This window comes from Triturus cristatus, chromosome 3_2, assembly GCF_964204655.1.
Source record: "Triturus cristatus chromosome 3_2, aTriCri1.1, whole genome shotgun sequence".
In the NCBI taxonomy this organism is placed as follows: Eukaryota; Metazoa; Chordata; class Amphibia; order Caudata; family Salamandridae; genus Triturus; species Triturus cristatus.
Window position 1 is genome coordinate 655316203 of NC_140584.1, and position 23674 is coordinate 655339876.

Below are 23674 nucleotides of genomic sequence, written 5' to 3' on the forward strand. Positions count from 1 at the left end.
TGGTTTGGTGCATAAACACTCCCCAGCGTTACCTTCCTACCTTTCAACCTGCCTTTCACGATCACAAACCTCCCTTCAGGGTCAATTATTGTTCGAGAGGCCTGAAACAGGACCCCAGGTCCGCACAAGCGCCCCCTTGCATATGCAGAGTACCCTGTTACATACAATTGCCCCCGTCATCTACGCCGTAGCCGCGCAGCCTCCCCCTCTGTAAGATGGGTCTCCTGTAGTATTACTGTGCGCGCACCCCTACGCTTTATATAATTAAGAATGATATACCGTTTTGAAGGAGAACCCATACCCTGAATATTCCATGTCAGGAGCTTGAACTCCTCAAAATGCCCATGGTTCCAGACCACTACTCAAGTCGATCATCCCCCCCACAACCCCATCCCAATACCCCCAATCAATAGTTGGAGTGGACCCCAAAATGAGAAACAACAATCCCACTGTAAAACTCCCCATCCCTTGAGCGGCCTGACAACGGTCAGCTGCCCAAACCTGCAGCAACACATTACTCCAGTGGCGGTACCTTATGGTAGGGGGGTTCAAACCAAAAGGGATCAAGTACTTTTAAAGGTTGTGGAAATGCTGTCCGGTCCGACTTGCAGTGCGGAGGCAGACCCTCCATCCCTCCCCTTCAACCAAGTCTTCCACTCAAACACGGTGTCGCCACTTCATCATGGTGAGATGCCGGCTTTAAGCAATGTCATCAGCCATGCGTGGGGTCAGCTTCGACAACTCTATATCATTTGAACAATGATGGCCAGGGGAACATACTAAAGCACCGACTTGTGTAGTTTTAAATCTTCAAAAAAGACACAAAATGGTTCATGATTGCCCACCTCAGAGTATGGTTTGCCACCAATAAACCACAAATATTAGGCTATAAACAAAAGGCTCTGAGAGGCAACATAAACATTCAAGCAGAATATATACAGCACAAATGTCAAGCGCAAGCACTTAGAACGAGAGGAGATCCTTAAATTTCAAATCCTTTATTTCGGGGAACAACCTTTACAACGCAACTTTTACAACGCACTACCTTTACAACGCATTTTTTACAACGCATAATCCATTACAACGCATGACATTACAACGCATGACACTACAACACATTTTTAAAAACTACCTTTACAACGCATTCCATTACAACGCATACTACCATTACAACGCATACCATTACAACGCATAATATTACACTACACTATCCAACACTTACCCTACTGTTGCACCCCCTGGAGTTAGAATAGTAATTTTTACCCCTATACTATCCAACACTTACCCTACTGTTGCACCCCCTGGAGTTAGAATAGTAATTTTTACCCCTATTCTATCCAACACTTACCCTACTGTTGCACCCCCTGGAGTTAGAATAGTAATTTTTACCCCTATACTATCCAACACTTACCCTACTGTTGCACCCCCTGGAGTTAGAATAGTAATTTTTACCCCTATACTATCCAACACTTACCCTACTGTTGCACCCCCTGGAGTTAGAATAGTAATTTTTACCCCTATACTATCCAACACTTACCCTACTGTTGCACCCCCTGGAGTTAGAATAGTAATTTTTACCCCTATACTATCCAACACTTACCCTACTGTTGCACCCCCTGGAGTTAGAATAGTAATTTTTACCCCTATACTATCCAACACTTACCCTACTGTTGCACCCCCTGGAGTTAGAATAGTAATTTTTACCCCTATACTATCCAACACTTACCCTACTGTTGCACCCCCTGGAGTTAGAATAGTAATTTTTACCCCTATACTATCCAACACTTACCCTACTGTTGCACCCCCTGGAGTTAGAATAGTAATTTTTACCCCTATACTATCCAACACTTACCCTACTGTTGCACCCCCTGGAGTTAGAAAAGTAACTTTTACCCCTATACTATCTAATACTTACCTTAAATGCAATTTAATATTATGCGTTGTCATGGTATGCGTTGTAAAGGTATTATGCGTTGTAATGGAAATGCGTTGTAAAGGTAGTTTTTAAAAATGCGTTGTAGTGTCATGCGTTGTAATGTCATGCGTTGTAATGGATTATGCGTTGTAAAAAATGCGTTGTAAGTGCATGCGTTGTAAAAGTGTGCGTTGTAACGTCATACATCCCTTTATTTCAAACGTTTTGGTGAAAAAGCAAGTACAGCCAACGCGTTTCACCCGTGGCGGGCTTCTTCAGGGCATCTAAGGCGGATTTCAAGTTGGAAGCCTGTTATGGCTGATGTAGGGCCTAAACAGCACTGGAGAATGTGGAACCGTCCTCCACATCTCAGAATATACATTGAGGCTTCGGGCAATAAGTCACGGTCAAATTCAAAAAAAGTCAACACTTGACTTTGAAAATTCAAACTTTCACGGCTATTTCACGACGCTCTTCATCCAAAAGGACAGTTTGTTGTTTACGCTTGCTCTCACTTGGTTTGGTTTATATTAAGAACTTCTCCAAAACATAAACAGTGAGCTGTCCTTGTCTGCTCCTGTAACTGCCAAGAAAATAGGACCTATTCCTCCATAGGAGTATCGCCTTTTGTTTATAACTTTATATCATTCCCAGAATTGTCATCCAAGTTGGAAGAGTGGTTCACTGGATCCGAAGAGAAGTCCTCATTTTGATCCTTTTCCTTGGGTGACAGCAGATGTGCCACTGCCTGTACCGCAGCCTCTCGCTCTTGTTGTGTCTAGGAGGTGGTAGGCTTCTGCAGCGCTCTTGGCTTCTTGGGGCGACGATGTCGATTCTTAGTACTGCTTTTCTCCCTTTTTGTGCCCGGTTGTGATTTGGGCATGGGCGCACCTTTACCATACGCTTCCAACCAGGTCCAGGCGTCCAGTGTATTGCAGAAGTGGGCCTTGCAGTCTATTATAACACGGAGCATTGCCGGAAACAGCAGTGAGTATTGCAGCCCTACCTCCCGGAGGGCCTTCTTGACTGCTATGATGAAGGCTCTCTGTGCCTGTACTCTGGCAGTAACGGTTTGAGAACATGGAACTTTGCTGTTTTCCAATACATATGGACCGTGGGATCTTGACTGTTGCAATATGGCATCTCTGCCCCTGTAAAGTAGTAGCTTGGCTACCACAGGACGTGGTGGCCTCCCAGGGACTGGTACTCGTCCTGGTACTCTGTGTGCCCTCTCCAATGCAAAGAACTGAGTAAGTGTGCCGGCCGGCATCACCTCCTTAAGCCACGTTTCCAGAAAGGACAACATGTCTGATCCTTCCATTTTCTCCCGAATCCCAACTATCTGAATGTTGTTGCGCCTATTTCTCCCTTCAGTCCTCCATTCAAGTTCTGTCACTCGCCTGGTAAGTTTGTCTAGCCATGCTGCTCCTCGCTTGTGCTCTGGCGCCAGCTCCATAAGGGAATTCTCCACCTCCGCAACCCTATCCACAAGTTTACAATGTTCTGCCTGTAGAAGTCCCAGTTCAACTGACACAGCTCCGATATCCTGCTGGGATGCCGATTTGGTATCAGAGATCGCCGCCAGTATTTTATCTAGATGGAGATGCAATGAGTGGTCTTTGTCGGTCGCCTTCCCATTATCATGTGCACTGTGCTGAGGAGAAGGCTTCCGGGTGTTGGGCTGGGTAGACTCTATTTTGGACTTCGTGCGTCCCATTTTGTTTTACAGGTGGTATGGTCCGGGCACCAAGTACACGTCACCGATGCCTTCTCTGTCGCCTCCTGCCCCTTCAGGAAACCCACAGCCCCGTGCAAGCGAGAGGCCAATGGAACACACCACTGTCTTCCTCAGTGCTGCTGCACCACAACTACCAACAGGAAGGGGACACCTCCTCCAGCGGTGCAGGGACATCGCAGTCAGGGCGGCCAACGTCTCTGTGTCCCTTCACCAGGGAAGACTGTCCCGAAGCCTTGCGGTTCCGCACCCCACCTACGTCTGGGTGACAGTGGTTCCGCAAGGGCCAGTAACTGCTATCTCTGTTTCTCCGGTCCGGCCGTGCCTGGCTTCAGGCCTCTCAACCTGCTACTGCGCCACTCGGTCATGTCTTTCAATGCCCGTGGGCCTTCCTCTGAGTTTTCACCCGCAACACCTTAGGGCGACTGGTTCCAGGCTAATTCGCCATTTCCCCTGTCTCCAGTGTTCTGCTTTGTAATGTTATAAGCCCAGCTTGGGAGTGTATATCTGGTCCCCCGCCCACAAGCTTACTTGATCGTTCCCCCGCCTGTTCTTATTCCAGGGCTGCAGGGCTTCTGCCCTCCGTCACCCCTACTTCAGGTCGCACTCCTGTCAGGTTTCAAGTGACCTGCACTGCCTCGGGGTGAGCCAGGCCCGAATATCCCAGGGCCTCCAATTCCACTCTCCCCTCCAGCGCAGCAGGGCCCCCACCTCCGGTCTCTCCCACAACCGAGAGGGTCTGCTTACTCCGGAAGTCGTCCTTGCCTTGCCTCAGCAGATCAACACATCATCGACTCCGGTCCACACTGAGAGCAGGCCGCAACCAGTCTCCACTTTCGGCCGCTCTCCGCCCAGATGGCGCTCTCCCTTCTCTGTTGTGAGGCCCCCGTCAGGTGAGCACCCCTCCCACTGCTGTAGTGTTTCCTCGTGTCTATACCGGCTTTTGTTTTCAGTGGCAACCAGACGCCGCTCCACGCCTCTCCCTTGGTCTCCAACCGTGGCCTCGCTCTTGCGCCGTAGCATCGCTTCACAGGACCCACTCCGGCGTCTCTCCTCTTCTCGTCCCATGGCCTCTCCGAGCTCCAACTTCGGGTGTTTCAGACGGCTGAGAGTAGGCTGTCCGATCATACACATAATGCAGGGCTGCAGGGACGCCCCTCTCCGATTGTAGCAGGATTATATCGGGATCATGCCATAGCATGATCGCGGTCCAAGCCACGCCCCGACCATTTAATCATCCTGGGACACATCTAAAATTTCTCCCTCACTTTGTGTGCCCTTTCCCATACAAGAATTTGAGGAAGAGGTAATTCTAAGCTCAAGAATCAGAAAAGGGTCTTCTTCAATACTTCATAGAATGGTGGGGTTATGATGCCTCTAATTGGTCCTGGGAGCATGACTCTTTCATATATGCCCAAAAGAATATCCACTGGATGCCTCATCCGTGGTGTCTACCCGACTCTGCGACGGAGAGTACGCCGCTGTCATGACTTGCGCACTTCAGTGGACTTGGCTGGCCACCTGCGGCCTTTGTGGGAGAGACCATAGGTGCCTGGAGCACTAACATGTCCCGCCTAGCTGGCAAAGAAAAAAGGTAGGTGGCCGAGAGCGGCAGCACCAGCAGGCGATGGCATCTCGCTGCTGACAGGCTGTGATCTGGTGCCCCTTTGCCAAACCGCATCCCTGCCCACCGAGAATTTCATAGTCTTGAGTGGGAGACGACCACGGGCCCTGCATCAGCTACTGCCAGTCTGGGATGGCAGCCAGAGAGATTGCATGCAAGGCCTAGTGAGGCCAACTGAAGAGGCACTGTGAATCACTGTCTCATTGCCTGCAGCCGGCTATTCCTCTGCCTGCTTGGTGCTCCTCCCGCGTGGTGTGTCACTACAGAGGTAGGTGCTAGCAAGGTGGGGGGCTCTACTGTCAGAGACTGCCTGCTAACTGAAAAACCAGTATCCCTACACATATCAGGGTGAAGGTGCAGTGACACTCCTACACCTCGAGGAGCCATTCCATTCCCGGGGTCAGGCATCCAGCATGGGAGGGCCTGGAATAAGTTACTCAGTAGTCTCCTTAGCACTGGGGTTAGTCTGACCGGCACCTCTCCTGAACCAGTTTACCATACTCATGCAGTGAAAAGAGGGCCACACTTAACATCACTATGACCTCTCAGGCAACACAAAGAAGGGCAACACCCTGAAGGACATGTTCTTCAAAACATCGGCAAAAAAGATGTAAATGTCCAGAGAGGTGCCCTCCACTTTGGCCCGGACTGGGGGAGCTGGAGTGATGGGATCGACTGGAGAAGACGCTCCAGAGACAAGCTCATTTCTGGAACAACTAATTGGAGTCCTGCAAGAGGACTTTGCAACCCTTAAACAAGACATAGCGTCAGAAGTCAAGGACCTCAGAAGAGAAAGTGACATGGGTCAAAGAGTGGACTCCCTTGAACAAATTTACGACTCTAGTGTGGAGAAACTGGATGGCCACTGCCAAGAACTTCTACATTTGCGGGACAAGAATCTGGAGTAGCACTACCAACTAGAGGACCTCGAAAATCGATTGTCGTTGCTCTATTATCTGGATCAAGGGGGTCAATCTGCTGGTGCTCTCTAGGCCCTTAGAGGACTTCGCTGTTCATCTTTTCCATCAAACAAGACATTATCCTCAACCGCATCCATACAGCAGGCCACCCCGCCCACTTTCCCGTTCAGGCACAGGGCATACTCACTTGTCTGCATTATTATAGACAGAAGGAGACCATCCTCACAGTGGAACCTGACAAATCCACCTCTGACTTTGAAGGTCTCAAGACAGGGCTGTACCAGTACCTCTCACATATAACACTGCAGCACTGCCGCGCCCTTAGACCCCTAATGAATTTCCTCTGGGAAAAAGGCATTAGGTATAAATGGAGGCACCTCTTTTGACTATAATTTGTGTGGAACAGTGAGACGCAGAGCCTCCATACCCTGGTCGCTGGTGGACATGCCGTCGCTCTCCAGAGATGCCTCAACCCAGCAGACCGCATGGGGCCCGATCTCCCCTTCCGCAGGCCCGTGCTGCTCCACGCTCTTGAGGGGGAACAAGCTCCACAGGTTTTCCGAGACTGAGAGTCGCAGGGAATGGGTGGCCCTGCTACGCCAGCTACAACGCCAGGACAGTGCCTCTGAAGCCAGTAGCGACCATTGAGTTGGCGTGGGACCAGTGGTCACCCCACTACTGCCTGATTCTAATATTGATCATTCACGATGGTGATCCCATCTTTGTTCTTTCTTGCTGATAACAGGGGGTCTTGGGTCGTGGTCCCTCCCAACGTAGCTGCTGCCTTTACTGGCGAAGTTCCCCTTCCCTTTTACACCACGATGGAGACAAAGAGGCCTGAAACTGATGCCATGGAGTCTCAAAGTTGGCCTATTTGTGTATTTAGGCATGGGACTGCTTTGTTAAACTGTTCTTTGTCCCCCCTTCCCTTTCCCTGTGACAACCCATGCATGCTCACCTATATTGTAGACACCAGCTCATGGCCATTTGGGTAAAGACCCCTTCATCACCCTCAGCTATTTTTGGCGTTTGTTAGACCCCTCTCACCGACATATCAATGGTTAATGTACTCAGCCTTAATGTTAGAGGGATCAATGACCCTGTAAAGTGGTTAGCGCTTCTTTCCCTTCTACGGTAGGCCAAATCCAACATTTGTTTTATACAGGAAACACACCTGCTCAAAGCTGATTGGAAGTGGCTACAATCCCGATGGTCTGACCATCAATACTTTTCATCGGGTCCTGGGAAGAAGGCTGGGGTGGGAATACTTTTGGCAACTCATTTTCCCGGGAGGGTGATACAGACATATGCTGAGATACCTGGCAGACTCTTATCATTATGTCTCGATCTAAAGAGACATAGAATTACATTGGCGAACTTCTATGGCCCTATTGAACGCCAAGAAACCTTCCTTAAGGACGCTTTGAGTCGTGTTCTCACCACACCAGAGGTAGATGGCATCGTGGGTGGTACTTTAACCAAGTCGCAGATTCCCATAGGCAGGGACAAATTCCTATAGACAGGGAAAGGCAGGAGCACTGTCAACCGCTTACAGACACTGGCTGAGTGAGGTGAGATTGATGGACGTATGGCGACATGCACACACAACCGCTCAGGTCCACACCTTCTTCTCCGCAGCACACCAAACGTATGCTTGCATTAATTTTTTTCTCACCTCACCACCTTTTACTAGCGCCACTACCGCGGTCATCATTGGAGAGCCTGCCCTATCGGACCACTCCCTTGTTACCTTGTGATTCACCCCACTTAACTCCACCGTGTCTCCCTGAGCTTGGCGTCTCAATGCCAGACTCCTCACATATGAAAACATAGATCAAATAGATCCACAATAGAATCCTTTTTAGCTACAAATGACATACAAATGACATATCAGGTACTCTTATCACGGTATTGTGGGATACACTAAAGGCCGTGGTGTGGGGCCAGTTTATCGCTATAGCTATGCGCCATAATGCAGATAGACATAAATAGAGAACACAGCTGGAGACCACGATTAGAGGGCTAGAAGATGCCCACAGGCGAACCAGTTCACTGGTAGTCCCGCGTCAACTGGCAGTGGTTCGCAAGCAGTTAAAAGCCATAGACATGGACAGGGCAGAATACGCTCTGTTAGGTGTAAAGCTAAAATAGTACGTGGGATGGAATAGGGAGGGACATCTACGTCAGCTGTGCAACACAGGGTAGATGGCCTGGTGAGGTCAGACAGTACCCTGACTCACCGGGGGGAACTGATTACCCAGGAATTTCAGCGTTTCTACACAACACTATATTCGGCAGAGACCCCTGATGTCGGGGACATTGCGGCGTATCTGTAGTCGGTCCCCTTAACTTGCATCCCCCCGATGGCTTTCGATAACCTAGACAAGGACATCACCCCCAACGAGGTTTTTAAGGCAATCCGGCACCTGGAGGCTGGTAAAGCCCCTGGTCAGGGTGGATATAGTGCTGACTTTTATAAAACATTTACCACACTCCTAGCCCCCACTTTGGTGAGGCTATCTAACGATTTTGACACTACTGGCTCTATAACACCCACAATGCAACTTGGCATGATTACTGTCATTCCCAAGCCTGGGAAAGATCCTGAGCAGTGCTCCTCATATCACCACATTTCACTGTAAACGTAGATGCAAAGATCTTTATGGGTATCTTGGCCGACAGACTAGCCCCCTATGTGCAAGGTCTGGTCGACCAGGACCAGACTGGGTTTATACCCCAGAGAGGCTGTAGCAACAATACCAAACGCTCCTGTCACTTTCTGGGTAAGACACAACGCTCACGCACACCGTCCCTTCTCTTCTCTATTGATATACAGAGGCATTTGACCAGGTAATTGGCCATATCTCTGGGAGCTGCTGACATGGTTTGGTCTCAGCCCAGTGTTTCGCTGGTGGGCCCAGTGTAGCGATGCCTCCCCAAGGCGAAGGTAAGAGTTAATGTATTCTTATCCCGAACCGTCCCTATTGCTAGAGGCAGCAGTCAGGGCTGCCCCATGTCACCTTTATTGTTTGCGTTATATATGAAACTCTTTGCTGAATGGATGCACAGTCACCCTCAGATCTCGGGCATTGCAATGGGGGGCAGGACACATAAAACTGCACTTTACGCTGATGACGTTTTATTCATACTATCGAATCCCTGTAGCTCTCTGACTGCAGTGAGGGGAGAATTAGAAACTTTTGGGGCAGCCTCTGGCCTCAAAATCTCCAAAAATCATCTATATTAAACCTCACCATTCCTAAGACTGCCGGAGCTCAGCTGCAGGCCAACTTTCCATTCACCTGGGCTTACAGATACACTCCACTCCTCATAAAACTGTAGAACGTATTTATGCTACACTTCAGGTGATTGCCTGTTCAAACTGGTCAAGGTGGAGGGGTATGGCCTCTCTTGGCTGGGCTGCCTGGCTGCGGTCAAGATGATGCTCCTATCAAAAATGTTGTACATCATGTAGACAGTACCAATTCAGCCTCCCCCGCAAATGTTAGATACATTACAGAGCCTTATTTGGGAATTTCTTTGGGACTGGAGGAAAGCGAGTATGGCAAAAGCACAAACAAACATACCAATGATGGCAGGGGACCTTGGGGTACCCAACCTAATAGGCTATTATCAAGCAGCTAAAATGTGCTATGTGGTGGAGTGGTCCCCATCCATAAGTAAAAAGCATTGGTGCTTTATCAACCATGCTGTGGCAGGCATGCATATCTGGAAGGTCCCGTGGTTGCTGAGGATACATCAACCATCTGGGGTGTCTTGCCATGGCTCCGCGCCACTATAGGGGTGTGGGTCAAGGTACAAAATCAGAAGGGATTGTCGACTTCCATCTCTCCACAGACACCAATAATGGGCAATCCAGATTTCCCCTCTGCACTGCTTTGTTTCTCTTATAACACGGGGCAGGAGACTAAGTGCAAAAGGATAGGTGACTTCTTTGACGCTGATGGTTTTATGGATTTCCCCCAACTCCAGTCCCACCAGCGGCACAATAGCAGTACATAATCATTCGCCATGTCGGTAGGCCACTCACCCCATTTGAAAGGTAGCTCCTCACCCGCTCATCAATAAACGTCTTCGTTCTGACATTTACACATTTCTTATTAAACTGCAGAAGTCATCTAAAACCCCTGCACAGCATAGATAAGAGCGGAATGCGAGTGCACTTTTTCTGACAGAGAATGGTGTGACATCCTTCACCACGACCGGGCCTCAGCAGGCAGCACCTCTAGTTAAGAAATGTTCCTCATAATAGCTCATTATTGGTATTATAACTCAGCTAGAATTGCACACTGGAAAGTAGGCAGGGACAGTATATGCTAGCGAGGACGTGGGCAGATGGACAATCTCACCCATGTTCTCTAGCAGTGTCCTAAAATAAGTTCCTTTTAGCAGGCGGTACTGGAAGCCATAGATGTAATATATGAGACTGCCATCTCTCGATTTCCCAGCTATAACCTGTTGGGACTGCTGAACTCCCTGACGTACTCACTAAAGTCAGCTAGGGACGGGCCATCACCTTACCTCTAGAAGCTGCCAAATAGCTTTTGCTTTCCCGCTGGTCCTCGGAAGCGAGCCCAACTCACATGGCCTGACTACATAAGCTATGGCAACTGCTGGGATTGGAAAAGCTGATGGCAGGGCGACACACACACTACCATTATTTGTCAAGACATGGGGATTTTTCCTCTGGTATCTCTCTGATGAATTACATGAATTGACTTGCCCGATAAACCTATGAATTCTTCGCCTGACCTATATGGCGCATGACCGTGCTTAGATTAGTGGAGGGTGGCTGCATACAAACTGGTTTGGCCCCCCTCCTCAGATCTCATCATTCTACCCTTGCTGTCTCATTTTTTCCTTGGTTGTCACAATACACACCAGCTCTCGACTGTCCTACCAATTCTTCCTTCATGTACTTCCCTACTTTTGTGTTCTTGTTAATGTTACTTAAAGCCACCCTATCGGCCGGTGGTTTTAGGTGGGATGATTGTTGTATCTTACTGCACACTAATGATAATAAAAGAGTTCTTGAACCTAAAGATTCCTCTATATTGACAAAATGAACTCTATTGTAATAAACAAGCAGTCCTTGTTCTTACCATTGAATTAGAAATGGATGTAATAAAGATGTGTCTTGAATGGCAATGTCGGGGTTGAGACTACTATGGATTTACTTGTGTGATCGTTTTGGCAGCTAACACTTCATACTGATATTTAGGATTATGTCCTTGTCACATTTATGCTCAGCAGAATTCTTTACATTCTAAACCCAGTCTCCAGAATCTTAGCAAATAGTCTCTAAAGATTTTATAATGAACCTTCCATCTTTAGAAGGATCTTATGTGACAATGGTTCCTTTAGATACCTATTAAACAATTGTGAATTTTTCCCCTTTGCCCAAATTACCAACAGCTGAAGTAATAGCACAATATTTTTTGACTGATATTTTTTGACTTGATAAATTGCCTTACACAATCATTTCTGATAGAGGTACTCATTCTAGTTGATGCTTTAGGAAAATTGTGTCCAAAGCATTATGTGTTTAACAAGCTTTTTACCATATTCAGTTGACACTGAATGAATAAAAATATCGAACTATTATCTGCATTGCTACTGTGATGCTACTCAAGATAACTGGGTCTCATATTTGTACACTGGGAAATTCTGCAACACTGCAACTAATTATGCTCTAAACATTTCAGACTTTTCTGTAAGCAATGATTTCTTCCAAGAGTTTTTCCATTTTCTCATCATGTTGATCCTTTTGCTTCTGCAACAGCTGAATAATTGAATCAGTTACAGTTTTGGTTTCTGGAAGGAAGGCTTGTCTTCTCATTAGAACTTAGAACTTTTTGACCCTCAGATGCTTTGGGATTAACTTCAATACTTAATCCACTGGTAAGATTATCCCGCTAGTGAGTTTTCTCGGAAATATCCTTCTTCAGTCTTTGCTTCTTTGTGGGTTTACCACTTGTTTCAACATTTCAGCATATTGTTACACTTGTGCTGAGAAAGGACTTTAAAACTTACCACCGTAGAGTCTAAATGCTTGTTGTCCCTCTGAGGTGTGTTCCGTAAACTGTTTAGAGTTCAGGGCAGGAATAGCTTCAGTGCAGCATTGGCCCATTAATATGAGCATAGAGGCCCCACCCTGCCCATATTTCCTACCTTTTAACTCCTTTAACTAAATGATTCCAATTATGCATCATTCACACTGACTCTTGCTTTGCACGATTGTCAGGCAGAGTCATAGCTCTTTTTCTGGGACATGTGATAGTGCGCATGTGCCCAATATTGCAGGCTTTTCAAGGCTCACCTCATTCCAGCCCTGGCTTTTGTAGCCCTCTACAGTGTAGGGCCAAAAGCACCTGTGACGAAAGTTATCCTCTGTAACTGAATACAACCTGGGCGTGTTAAATTTCAGCTTTTCGCTGCCCGACAGTACATGTCAGTTACCGAGGATTTCAGTGCACCCAACCCTTGCCTAATTAGTCACATGGTGATGTGGGATCAGACAGCACCACTGACCCACCTTTCTTGTAGCAAGTTGGGAAAGGGGTAGGGCTCACATGAGGCTTGTGTTCACATGAGGCTGGTTAGAAACCCTCTCTATGATGATGTGGGCACAGTTAAGCCACTGTGCTGTGATTGCTGCAAGTGTCATCAGGCCTCCGTTATGGACCAGCCCAACAGTGTGACTCCAAGCTCTACCTCATTGTGCAGCCCGCTCAGCACACAAAAGATCTGCTGCCCTGAGCCTGCTTCGAAGCTGAGGGTGAGAGAGAACAGGTCAGTGCAATTCGTGTAGCCTTCATGTACCTTATCATGCATAGGTAGCAATGGTGCAGCCAGTGCACTGGTTTCAATAGTGCAAAGAGAAAGAGGGGGCCCACTGAATCAGCTGCTGCAGTTTGCTCTAGATTATGAGACTAGCATGGGGGTGACAGACGGCTGTGCAACAATTAAAGAGCTATGGGCTCTGAAGAAGAGTCACTTGAAGATATGTCCCCATCCACTCTTGTGCCTTCATCGACTGGATTCCAGAATAGGCTCAACGCTCCGGAACTGCTGAGACAGACTCTTCTTTTCTCGATCTCTTCCACCACACTTCCGCTTTCTCTTTTCTCTCCCTCCTCCTCCCCATTCACCCCATAGCCTGCAGATGAATGAAGAGCAACTTATGGCACTGCTGTCACTGATATTTATGATATCACATAATCTGATCAGGCATGTTTTGTGATTTAAGCCGTAAAACACCTGTAAAAGTGCAGGAAATATTCGGAGGAGTTTTAGAAGAGGCCAGTCCAAAGTTGCAAGGCACCAATTGTCAGGGAATAATAATAGCACTGTCAGTTATGGCTACGCCTTCCCTTTGTAATACATGCCACCTGGCATTTTCAATGAGAAAAGGGAAACTGTTTGGGCCTGCATGCAATGCAAAAAGCAGAATGGGATGAGCTACTCATTGCTGACATGGTAAAATTTGCGACCTATGGGGGCGCGTGGCTTGCTGGCGAGCGCGATGGCTGCCACCTAGGGAAGCTCCAGGGACTCAGTCACTTCCCCGAGCAATCCGGTATGTAATCCAGACATAATACTGCTCCAAAGGACCCGCAACACAATCCGGAGGCGCTAGTGTCCCGATCGCGGCACTTGCGCGGCGTGAAGTCAGTCCAGGACGACGGTTAGACCACGGGGCGAGGAGCGGCCTAGACGAGCACCGGGTGCCGGGGACTGGCCTGATTCTCGGATCCGGCGGTGCGGCGCTCCGCTACGCTACGGCTCTGTGGGGCGTTCTGTGCGGACCCGGTGGCTGCTCTTGGAGGCGGTGGAAAAGTGTGGCCCTACCTGTGGACATTCCCTCCCTCCCCCCTCTGTTATTCGGGTGGCGTAGTGCTGCCCGCCCGGGTCCAACTGCTGGCGAGGTGAGAGCCCGGAGGAGAGAGACTGGTGCCCACGCGGGGGGAAAGGTGCTGGCTGTCAATAAGACCACAGGGCCCCATCAACGAGATGCCCGCGGGCGGGGGAGCGCGGTCCTGATTGCCTTGCGCCAGCCGTTGACGGCCTGGTTGGATCGACATGTGCCCTGGATGCCAGCACTGAGGACAGCGTGTGCAGGCTGGGGAGGCCCTTCACGAGCCCTGAGCCCTGTTGGCGCTTTGCGGTGAAGCACCGAAGCTGGAGTGTGCTGGGTGGCTCGGAGCCAGACGGCGGCGCTAACTCTGCCCCCCCCCCGGAGCTGCGCTGGGTGGTCTGGGGTGCAGCTGTCCTTGAAGTGATTGTTTGAAGACCCACGGCCTCTGGCGGTGCCCGATCGGCATGGTGTGGAGGTGCCCGGGATCCTCGTGTGCCTGACAGGAGTGAGCCCGTGGCCTCAGAGCCTTCCAGGTGCCTCCGTGGCAGGAAACCCGACAGGCTGCACGAGGGACGAAAGCCCCGTGGCTGGTGGCGGCAACTACCGACTGCAGCAGAGCTCATCACGCAAAATGGGAGGTAGGGGCCCACGCGCGAACACCCAGGGCAAACTAGACAAGTATGCCTACACAAAAGAAGCGCCGCCTTTCATGACCAGCAAAGATTCGCAGGAAAAAGTGTTGAACCAAGGGGAAGCGAATAAGGTGACGCTTGATGATATTATGACCGCGCTTACTCAGGTCCAGTCTACGGTGGGCACCATTTCTACCGATGTGTCTTTTTTAAGAGCTGACTTTCAGAAGATGGCGGCGCGAGTCACGGAGGTGGAACACACAACGAAATCCCTGGTTGGAGATACCACCGCACTGCTTCGGAGGGTGACTCACCTTGAGGCCAAGAACAAAATTATGGCGGCGAAGCTCGATGACCAGGAGGGGCGCTCCCTCCGCAATAACGCCGAATTACGGGCCTTCCAGAGAGTGAAGGGGGTCAGGCCATGGACCTTTACGTTGAAGAACTCATCAAGACACGACTCCAGCCGAGAGGGTTATCCACCTTCTCCTCGGTTGAAAGGGCCCACAGGGTGCCGGGTGGCAGGCCTAAATCAGGGGCGCCCCCCCAGGCCAGTGTTGGCACGCATCTTTAACTTCCGTGACCGAGGTGCCATTTTGCAGACAGCAAGAGTGGCCCCACCGATTCGAGTACATAACTCGCTTATCTCCTTTTTTCCGGACTTCACAGATGCAGTCACCAAATGCCGCAGAAGCTTCCTAGAGATAAAAAAGGATCTCCGGCGCAAGGAAATTGCCTATTCAATGCTATTCCCAGCGAAGTTACGAGTTGTAGCTGATGGAAAAACGTGGTTCTTTGATCGCCCGGAGGAGGCCCGAGAATGGCTTGAGGGGTGGCGACAAGTGGAAGGGCGTAGGCGACCGGAGAAACACCAGCAGCGGCGACGAGTGGAAGAGGGCCCCGAGGATCACGAACAGGCACGAGAAGGAGACACGGCGCAAGGGGCGGAGACAGAGAAATGAGAAGAGATCACGCATAACGGCACACAGAGACAGAAGACAATGGTAGTGTAATGCTACCCAGGTTGTCGGTTGGTGGGGGCCTCATGTGATCTTCTATACACACTAAACGGGTGGGCGAGAAACCACTAGTGCAAGGTCCACGCGGCGGCCGCGGAGCGGTCTCGCAGAACAATGGTCCTAAGGAAGGGGATGGACTAAGGTGATCACCGGACTTCTCACCCCAACACGCAAGTACTGTTACTGGAAATGGGTATAAAACACTCTGCAAAGTTGGGGTGGCGGGTAGTTGGAAGTCCGACTAGCAGGTGGGGGGTGGAGGGTGGGGTTTTGTTGTTGTGGTTTGGTTTTATTTGTTCACGTTTTGTATGCAGGCACTTGGAAATGATATGTCCTCACATGGGGATGGCAGAGACTCCATCCACGCTCATCCGTCCTATTGATTATGCGTCTTGACGATCATGACAATATCACACTCGCAGTCAACTGAGCGGGGGCAGAGGCCGGACTCAAAGGAGAGATCCCTAACACTAATGACGTGGAATGTGCGTGGCCTTGGGGATAAAATTAAGAGGGGTCTGGTGCTGCAGTGTATTAAGCGAAGCTCCCTGGCTGTTGTCCTGCTGCAAGAGACGCATCTCACTGGGAGTGCATGTCAGGCGCTAGACAGATGGGGGTTCAGGATGGTGGCCCACTCAGAGTTCACGTCAGGGTCCAGAGGGGTGGGTATCTTGGTACGCAAACAATCGCCACTCATAATACATAGAACGAAGACGGACGCACATGGCCGCTTCGCGGCTCTGGTGGGACAATGGCAGGGACACTCTATCAACATAGTGTCGGTGTATATTCCCCCGGCGCTACAGGCAGTTGCGCTTCCGGCCCTGAGTGACTTCCTCCTTGATCTCCCGGAAGGGGAACTGCTGATTGGAGGAGACTTTAATGACGTGGTGGACGGGGACATGGACCGGCATCCTGTGAGGGTGCGTGCGATGGGGGGGTCGCGTCTCGGGGGTTTTCTGGAGGCAATGGAGCTGGTGGACGCCTGGCGGCATCGGCATCCCATGGTGCGTCAATTTACTTTTCATTCTGCGGTACATAATAGCTTATCAAGAATAGCCTATTTTGTAGCCTCCTCAGAGAGCCTCAGGCACGTAGACTCAGTTGACATTCAGCTTGGAGGTATTTCAGACCACTCGCCAGTGGTCTTAACGTACACGTATCACCAAGGGTGAAGGCGGCGAATATTCCCCATATTCCCGGGATACTTGAAAGTTCCCAAGATCATGAAATCCATACGCACCTCGACCCAACAATACTTCAGGGAAAATGCCGGGTCGGTTCACTCCCCGTCCACCCTCTGGGAGGCCTATAAGACTGTACTCAGAGGGCAAGCTATCTCTTCTATAGCAGGCTATAAGGAAGAACAGCGGCGAGAACTCACTGCCCTGGAATCGGAGCTCCAGAAGGCTGACACACAACATTCACAAAACCCGACTCCCATCACGGCCCGCACCCTACACCTCCAACAACAATTACATAGGGAACATTTGAGGGGGGTGGCTGTACTTAGACTTTCGGCAACGAGTCATAGGGTGTACGAGGCCGGTGATAAAGCTGGGAAGCTGTTGGCGTGGCTCGATAAAAGGGAGCGAGATAGAAAGTGGATAGCGCAGCTTAGAATGACAGATAATGCAATGGACTCTGACCCACGGGCCATAGCACATAGGCTAGCGCAGCACATTCAGCAGGTGTACACATCACAGTCAGTGATGACAATGGAAGAGGCACTGACCTATATCAGGGATATCGCGATGCCCAACCTTGCGCCAGAGACAGCCCTCACATTGGAGGCGGATCTGACGACCGAGGAGCTACAGGTAGCAATTGGCTCCTTACAGACAGGGAAAGCGCTAGGACCGAATGGAATCCCGTAGTACTTCACAAAAGGCTGTCGGGGACAGTGGCCCCGCACCTACTCAATATGTACGGGGACAGCTTGGTGAAGGGAGAACTCCTGTGGGATCAGCGTGTAGCCACAATGGTGGCGATCCCGAAACCCGGGAAGCCCCCGGAAGAATGTACATCATATCGCCCCATTTCCTTAATTAATGCTGAAGCCAAAATATTAGCAAAGGTCCTTGCGCTGCGGCTTACTCCGCATCTCGCAACCTTGGTTCACCCGGATCAATCAGGGTTTATGCCTAGTAGAAACACGGCGTTAAATCTGAGGCGACTGCATGGAGTAATGGCCCGTATACCTTATCTTCGGGAGCCAGCCGTTATCCTGTCATTGGATGCCTGTATGGCGTTCGACATGGTGGAATGGTCCTTCTTATTTGCGGTTTTGACACACTTGGGGTTTGGCCCCAGGTTTTGTGGGTGGGTGCGCCTACTCTACACAAAGCCATTGGCCCACGTAGCGGCTAATGGGCAAATATCCAAGGACTTCCCACTGTCACGAGGCACACGTCAGGGCTGCCAGCTGTCGCCGTTATTGTTTGCGCTGGTGCTGGAACCACTGGCGGCATGGATCAGGTGGGAGCCCCAGATACGCGGACTGCGATGGACAGCAGACTGGGAAGATCGTATATCGCTTTACGCGGATGACGTTCTGCTTTATTTGGCCTCACCCAGGCGCTCCATCCTGGTACTTCTCAATATATGTGACCAATTTGGTCGTGCATCGGGCTATACTATCAATTGGTCCAAATCAATACTTTTTGTGCTCCGGGGCCCGCCGCCACAGCTCCCAGAGGACTGTCCACTGCAGATCTCAGTGGCGGGATTCCGATATTTGGGAATCTACATCACGGCGGACCCAGATTAATTCTTTAAGAAAAATCTTATGCCTCCCCTGGAGCGTCTAAAAAGAGATGCCACCCACTGGGGGACACTCCCCTTAACGCTGCTGGGGAAGGCAGCGCTTTTTAAGATGATGGCATTGCCTCGATTCCTGTATGCCCTCAAAAATATGCCATACTCGGTGCCGCCCACCTACTTTAAGCACATTGCGGCTCAGGTCACGGGGCTCATGTGGGGGAACCAACCCGCACGCACCGCACAGCGCAAGCTCACCAAAGGGTGGTATGATGGGGGCATTGCACTGCCGGACGTACAGCTATATTATTGGGCGGCGCACTTGAAAGTTATTAATCAATGGGTGCATGCTCCACAGATGAATCCCGCCTATAAGGCAGATAGATATGGGCTCGGGGCTGAAGGCATGATGTCCGCACTTTACAACAGAAAGAGTACACCGATATTACTCGGACCCACTAGGCAGACGGTCGACATCTGGCATGCAGCACATGCTAAACTGGGATGGGCAGGAAAGATAACCCAGCTCACCCCTTTGTGGGTGACGCAGCGGCTGGGCGGCTTGAGGCACTGCAAGGGCTTTGACAAATGGGATGCAATTGGAATTTCGACAGTGGGTGATATGTGGCATAAGGGAGGAATAGCCACGTTCGAGCACCTCCGGGCGCAATACGACCTGGCTCCCTCTGAATGCTTTAGATACCTGCAGATTAGACATGCGCTGCAGGCGGCCCTACCACCCGGCACTGAGGTCCCTGAAGCCACCCCCTTAGAGGATAGGCTGTTGACAGACTGCATGTATAAACGAGCTACCTCTTTCACATATCGAAAACTAGTGAACAATTTCCTGGACCCTCACGGGGCAATCAGGGGAAAATGGTCACGAGATGTGGGCGATTTTGACGACTATGAATGGCGGGAGACGCTTGCCTCACCACGGGAGGTGGGGATACCCTTCAGATTTAAACTAGTGCAACTAAAAATCTTACATAGAACTTATTACACTAGATATAGCCTGCACACAATAGGGTCGGCACCACACCCGTACTACCTGAGATGCTGTGGGGAGGAGGGTACTTTCCTTCATACCTTGTGGGAATGTCCCAAGATAATGGAATACTGGGTAAAAGTGATGAGGACTATGTCAGAGGTGGTGGAGATATCGCTGGCACCCGAACCTAGGAGATGCATTTTAAATGTGTGGGAGCCGAACGATCTTACACGCCCAGCACAGGAATGGGTAACAATGGGGATAATGGTGGCAAAGCGCAACATCGCACAAAAATGGGGTGCGAGAGAGATGCCGTCGCTTGCCGCCTGGTGTGGGGATCTTGATATCGCCATGGTGGCAGAGAAAGCAGTGTTTATAAATCGTGGCTGCCCGAGGAAATGGAACAAGGTATGGGGGGCCTGGAATAAGTACAGGGGATACATCTGTGAACCCCCCGACATAAGAGTAGAGGAGGACTTGGACACGAAAACGGAGGGGAGCTGGAAATGTAATGTGAAGACTGTTTTCATTTTATCGAGAGGTTTATGATTCTATAACACCAAGTGCCATAATTTTCAACAATGCAAAGGTAATGTTTATAAGTATTTGGTTAAAGTATCAGAATTGTCTATGCCTTGAATATGAAAATAATAAAAAAAGGTTTAAAAAAAAAAAGAAATTGCGACCTATGACAGTCATGACATGGTCAAAATCCTGCCAACAAATAGATAATGGCCAATTTTAAGCCTGACCTGCAAGAGAAGTCCTGTCCTTGGTATTTTCAGTAAAGACATACAGTTAATTTGGTGTACATGCACCTTGCTCCTAACTTTAAAAGGCGATGCCTAGAAAACTGTAACCTTCATTATGATCTTAAGTACTACTTCAGTCTAGAGACCTACACATAGATCTGAAAATAAACCTCCTGCAAGAGACTGAGGGGGTGGGACAGAGGCAAGAATGTGTGTGTATGGCTCAGTGTGTTTGTGTGTGTGCTGCCACTGCTTCAGTGGGATCACAGAAAACAGCACTGGGTGAAAGATATCGAACTTGGGCTTCTTCACTTCCCAGATGAATGCCATGATTTCCAGAAAGTACAATAAGGGATGGTCCCAATAAACAATACTATAAACAAGGAATTATGATAAACAAGTACTCACAATACGTAAAAAACAATACATACAATCAATAACTGAGCAGTGTTATTTAATCACACCCTCATATTTACAAATATATATAGAACACATTTAGGTTATATTGACATTGTGCCCGGAAGACGAGAAAGGTGGATTGGGGAAAGTGGGTGATTTTTGTGAGGATGGAGTGTCATAGACAGGTAAGAGAATTGGTGCAATCAACCGATTCACATTAGGCGTCCAATTGGGCTTATTATTTCGCCACTATTACACACAAGTTTGCACAGTTGTTACTAGCTAAGCCACACAGTGGAACACAGTAAGAAATATCCATTGTTTGTAGGCTGGTTTTAAACAGAAGTGCCGACGTTGCGACCCCAGAAAAACGTAGGTTATTGTCCAGCTTACAGAGGGGTCTTCCACAGGACTGTGAAGGGGGAAAGGGCACCATATAAAGCCCTACACGGAGGGCTGAAGCATGAAAAAATCGGGCACGTGGGCTCCGAAGAAGAGAGGGCGCGGCAACTGCACATTCCCCAGATGTAATCCGGTATGTCCCAACAAGGTTATATAAATCAGATCAGCCGTATATGTAATGATTTCCAGAAAGGCGTTTTCAAGCCTTATAACATATCCTTTCCGAGATGGTGGTAAGCTGATATGATGCTATCAGAAGCTCTCTATCCAAGATGAAGTAAACTCATTCTCTTGTGATGTCAGTTCTTGTTAGATCATACTTCAGGCAAGAGTTCTATCACAATGGATTTGTTTCCTCTTCCATTTTTGTCCCCACTTTTAACTCTTTGTAGTTGCAACCTCTAACTGATCCTTCTCCTAATATTTAGTCTGGCTCGTTCATCTTCCCTCTCCCAAAAGGAGGAGTTTTGGTGTTTGCCATTTTTATTAAGATTCATAAGATCACCAAGGAGTGTTTTCCTCTTTGAATGTTTTTACTTGCATTTGGGACCCTCTAAAGGAGATACGTGACACCGTTCCCATATCCTGTACGGGAGGCATAGCAGTTACTGGACAGAGTCGTCTTTTCTTTGGGTTATCTAAAAGGGGACACAACAGACCATTTAAGTGTTCAGTCCTTGACAGTTTAAAAAAAAAAGATTTTAAAAAAGCATTCTAAAAAATTAATTTAAATCCATGTGTATTTAATCTAATGTTATTAGTATATAATAATACTACAAGTTATAGGATTTTTGTTAGAATAGTTGTTTTTAATTTGCCCATGAAATGTTTAATTTTCCAAAAATGTTTTGTGTTTGTTTCAAGAGCTGTACGCGATGGCAGTCTTCGAATCCTAGTCAACTTTACTCTGAGGTAGGGGCGTTTCCTTTCTGCACCCACTATATCAACTGGTGGATTAACAAAAGCAGCAGTCAACTGTCCTTATAAAAGAAAACACCACTGAGGAGGTAAAAATCTATGGCAAAAACTTCTGATGAACAAGCAGGAATGGAGAACAAACACTGAAATATTGAATATCGAGGAATCCTAGAAGGCTAGGAAAGCATAAGAATAATCATACACAGGACTAGCAACCCAGGAGAAGCAGCTAAAGCATTGCGATGCACAGGTCCTATCACTGACCACCCTTAAATAGTAAAATGTGAACTGGAAGTAGAGGAGGGAAACGGGAACTGAAAACCCACCATCCAAGCCTAAATTAACACTGGAGGTACAATGCGAGGCTCCATCTTGAGTTGGGTTCATTATACAAACCCAGGATGGCGCACATGCATGTTGAACTCTGTCATGGAAAGACCATGTTGCTTCCCTCATGGTGGCGCAGGAAAGTGACTCCCCTAGTCAGCCGCCACGACCCCAACTGACCAGGAGCCTACAGCAGATAAGTACTGGGTTTACCCTGGGACTCTGGGCCAAAGCACCACATGACAGTTTGGAGTTGGGAGATTAAATCTAATACCCCACCCCCAATTTATGAGCCTACCCCAAGTTTTGTGGGATTGGAGTTAGAATAGTAACTTTGACCTCACCAAACATATACACATTCTCCAGTGTTCTATTCTTTCAGAGCTACCGGTAGCCAGGGAGAACATGAAAAAGAAGGGACAACCACTTACCACACAGGAGGCTTCATACTGTTTCCCCAGCTTTGGTCTCAGAAATGCACTAATAGAAAAAAAAACATAACAGTGTTTTATCAAATCAGTACTTAGTATACAGAAGCAATACAAAAAGCTAACAACCACATTGCTATACTTTGCGTGCAAGTGTCTCTTTCAGAACTCCTTCCACATTTGGTACAAGTGAAGTTTACAGACGACATCGACTGAATGCTGAACTGTAGTTCAGCACGATGACTACTTTCCACTCATTAGAACTGAGAAAGAAAACCTGATTCACATTTTCGTCTATGAAGTATTGTGACTTATTGTTCTACATATCATAAGTAATTGCTTGGAAAGTCATATCTGATCAAACTTTCACAATGATGGGAAGGTGCTTTTGTTTGGCATAATAAAGTTTGATAAGGCAGATCACTTCCCATTCTACAAAAATACACAATAAACGAGTCAAGCAAAAAAATTCTGAGATAACTCAAATTATGTGCAAACATCTTGAGGACATTGGGCAAAAGAGCAGGAGAACTTAATTAGAACACATTTATAAGAATTACAATGGGAGACATGAGATGTTGAGATATTCAGCTTGAAGCAATTAATAAAGGAAAAACTACTGAACAGCCAAACAACTTCATTCGCTCACGCCCCATCAACTAGAGACTCAGATATTTCTGAAAAAACACTAAACAGAAACCATGCATAAGTCTCAGAAATGTCTCAGAAAAAAATATACCACTGAAACAGCAGTGTAAATCAATTGAAAAAAGGTAGGAACAATTCAAACTTCAAAATAAGCTTGAGCCAAAATTAGAAATCTAATTCACAACCAACTCAGGACAACAAGCTACCAGAGTATGCTTCAGGAGAGCAATCAGACAAAATATTATCTGTAGCCTGATAAACATAAAAGACAGACTTAACAAATCTATAATACAACAAAAACACAAAGCCAAACCTATTTAAAAAA

General features: G+C 48.4%; 1 protein-coding gene across 1 annotated transcript in view; it reads right to left on the bottom strand.

The window, feature by feature from the left end:
* UNC80 (unc-80 subunit of NALCN channel complex) overlaps positions 1 to 23674 on the bottom strand; it is a 3271126-nt gene that overhangs the window by 3114287 nt on the left and 133165 nt on the right. Inside the window, exon 2 of the mRNA XM_085648598.1 lies at positions 22705 to 22753. Within this exon, the coding sequence (XP_085504724.1) occupies positions 22705 to 22753 (49 nt within the window). The remainder of the gene's footprint in view (positions 1 to 22704; positions 22754 to 23674) is intronic.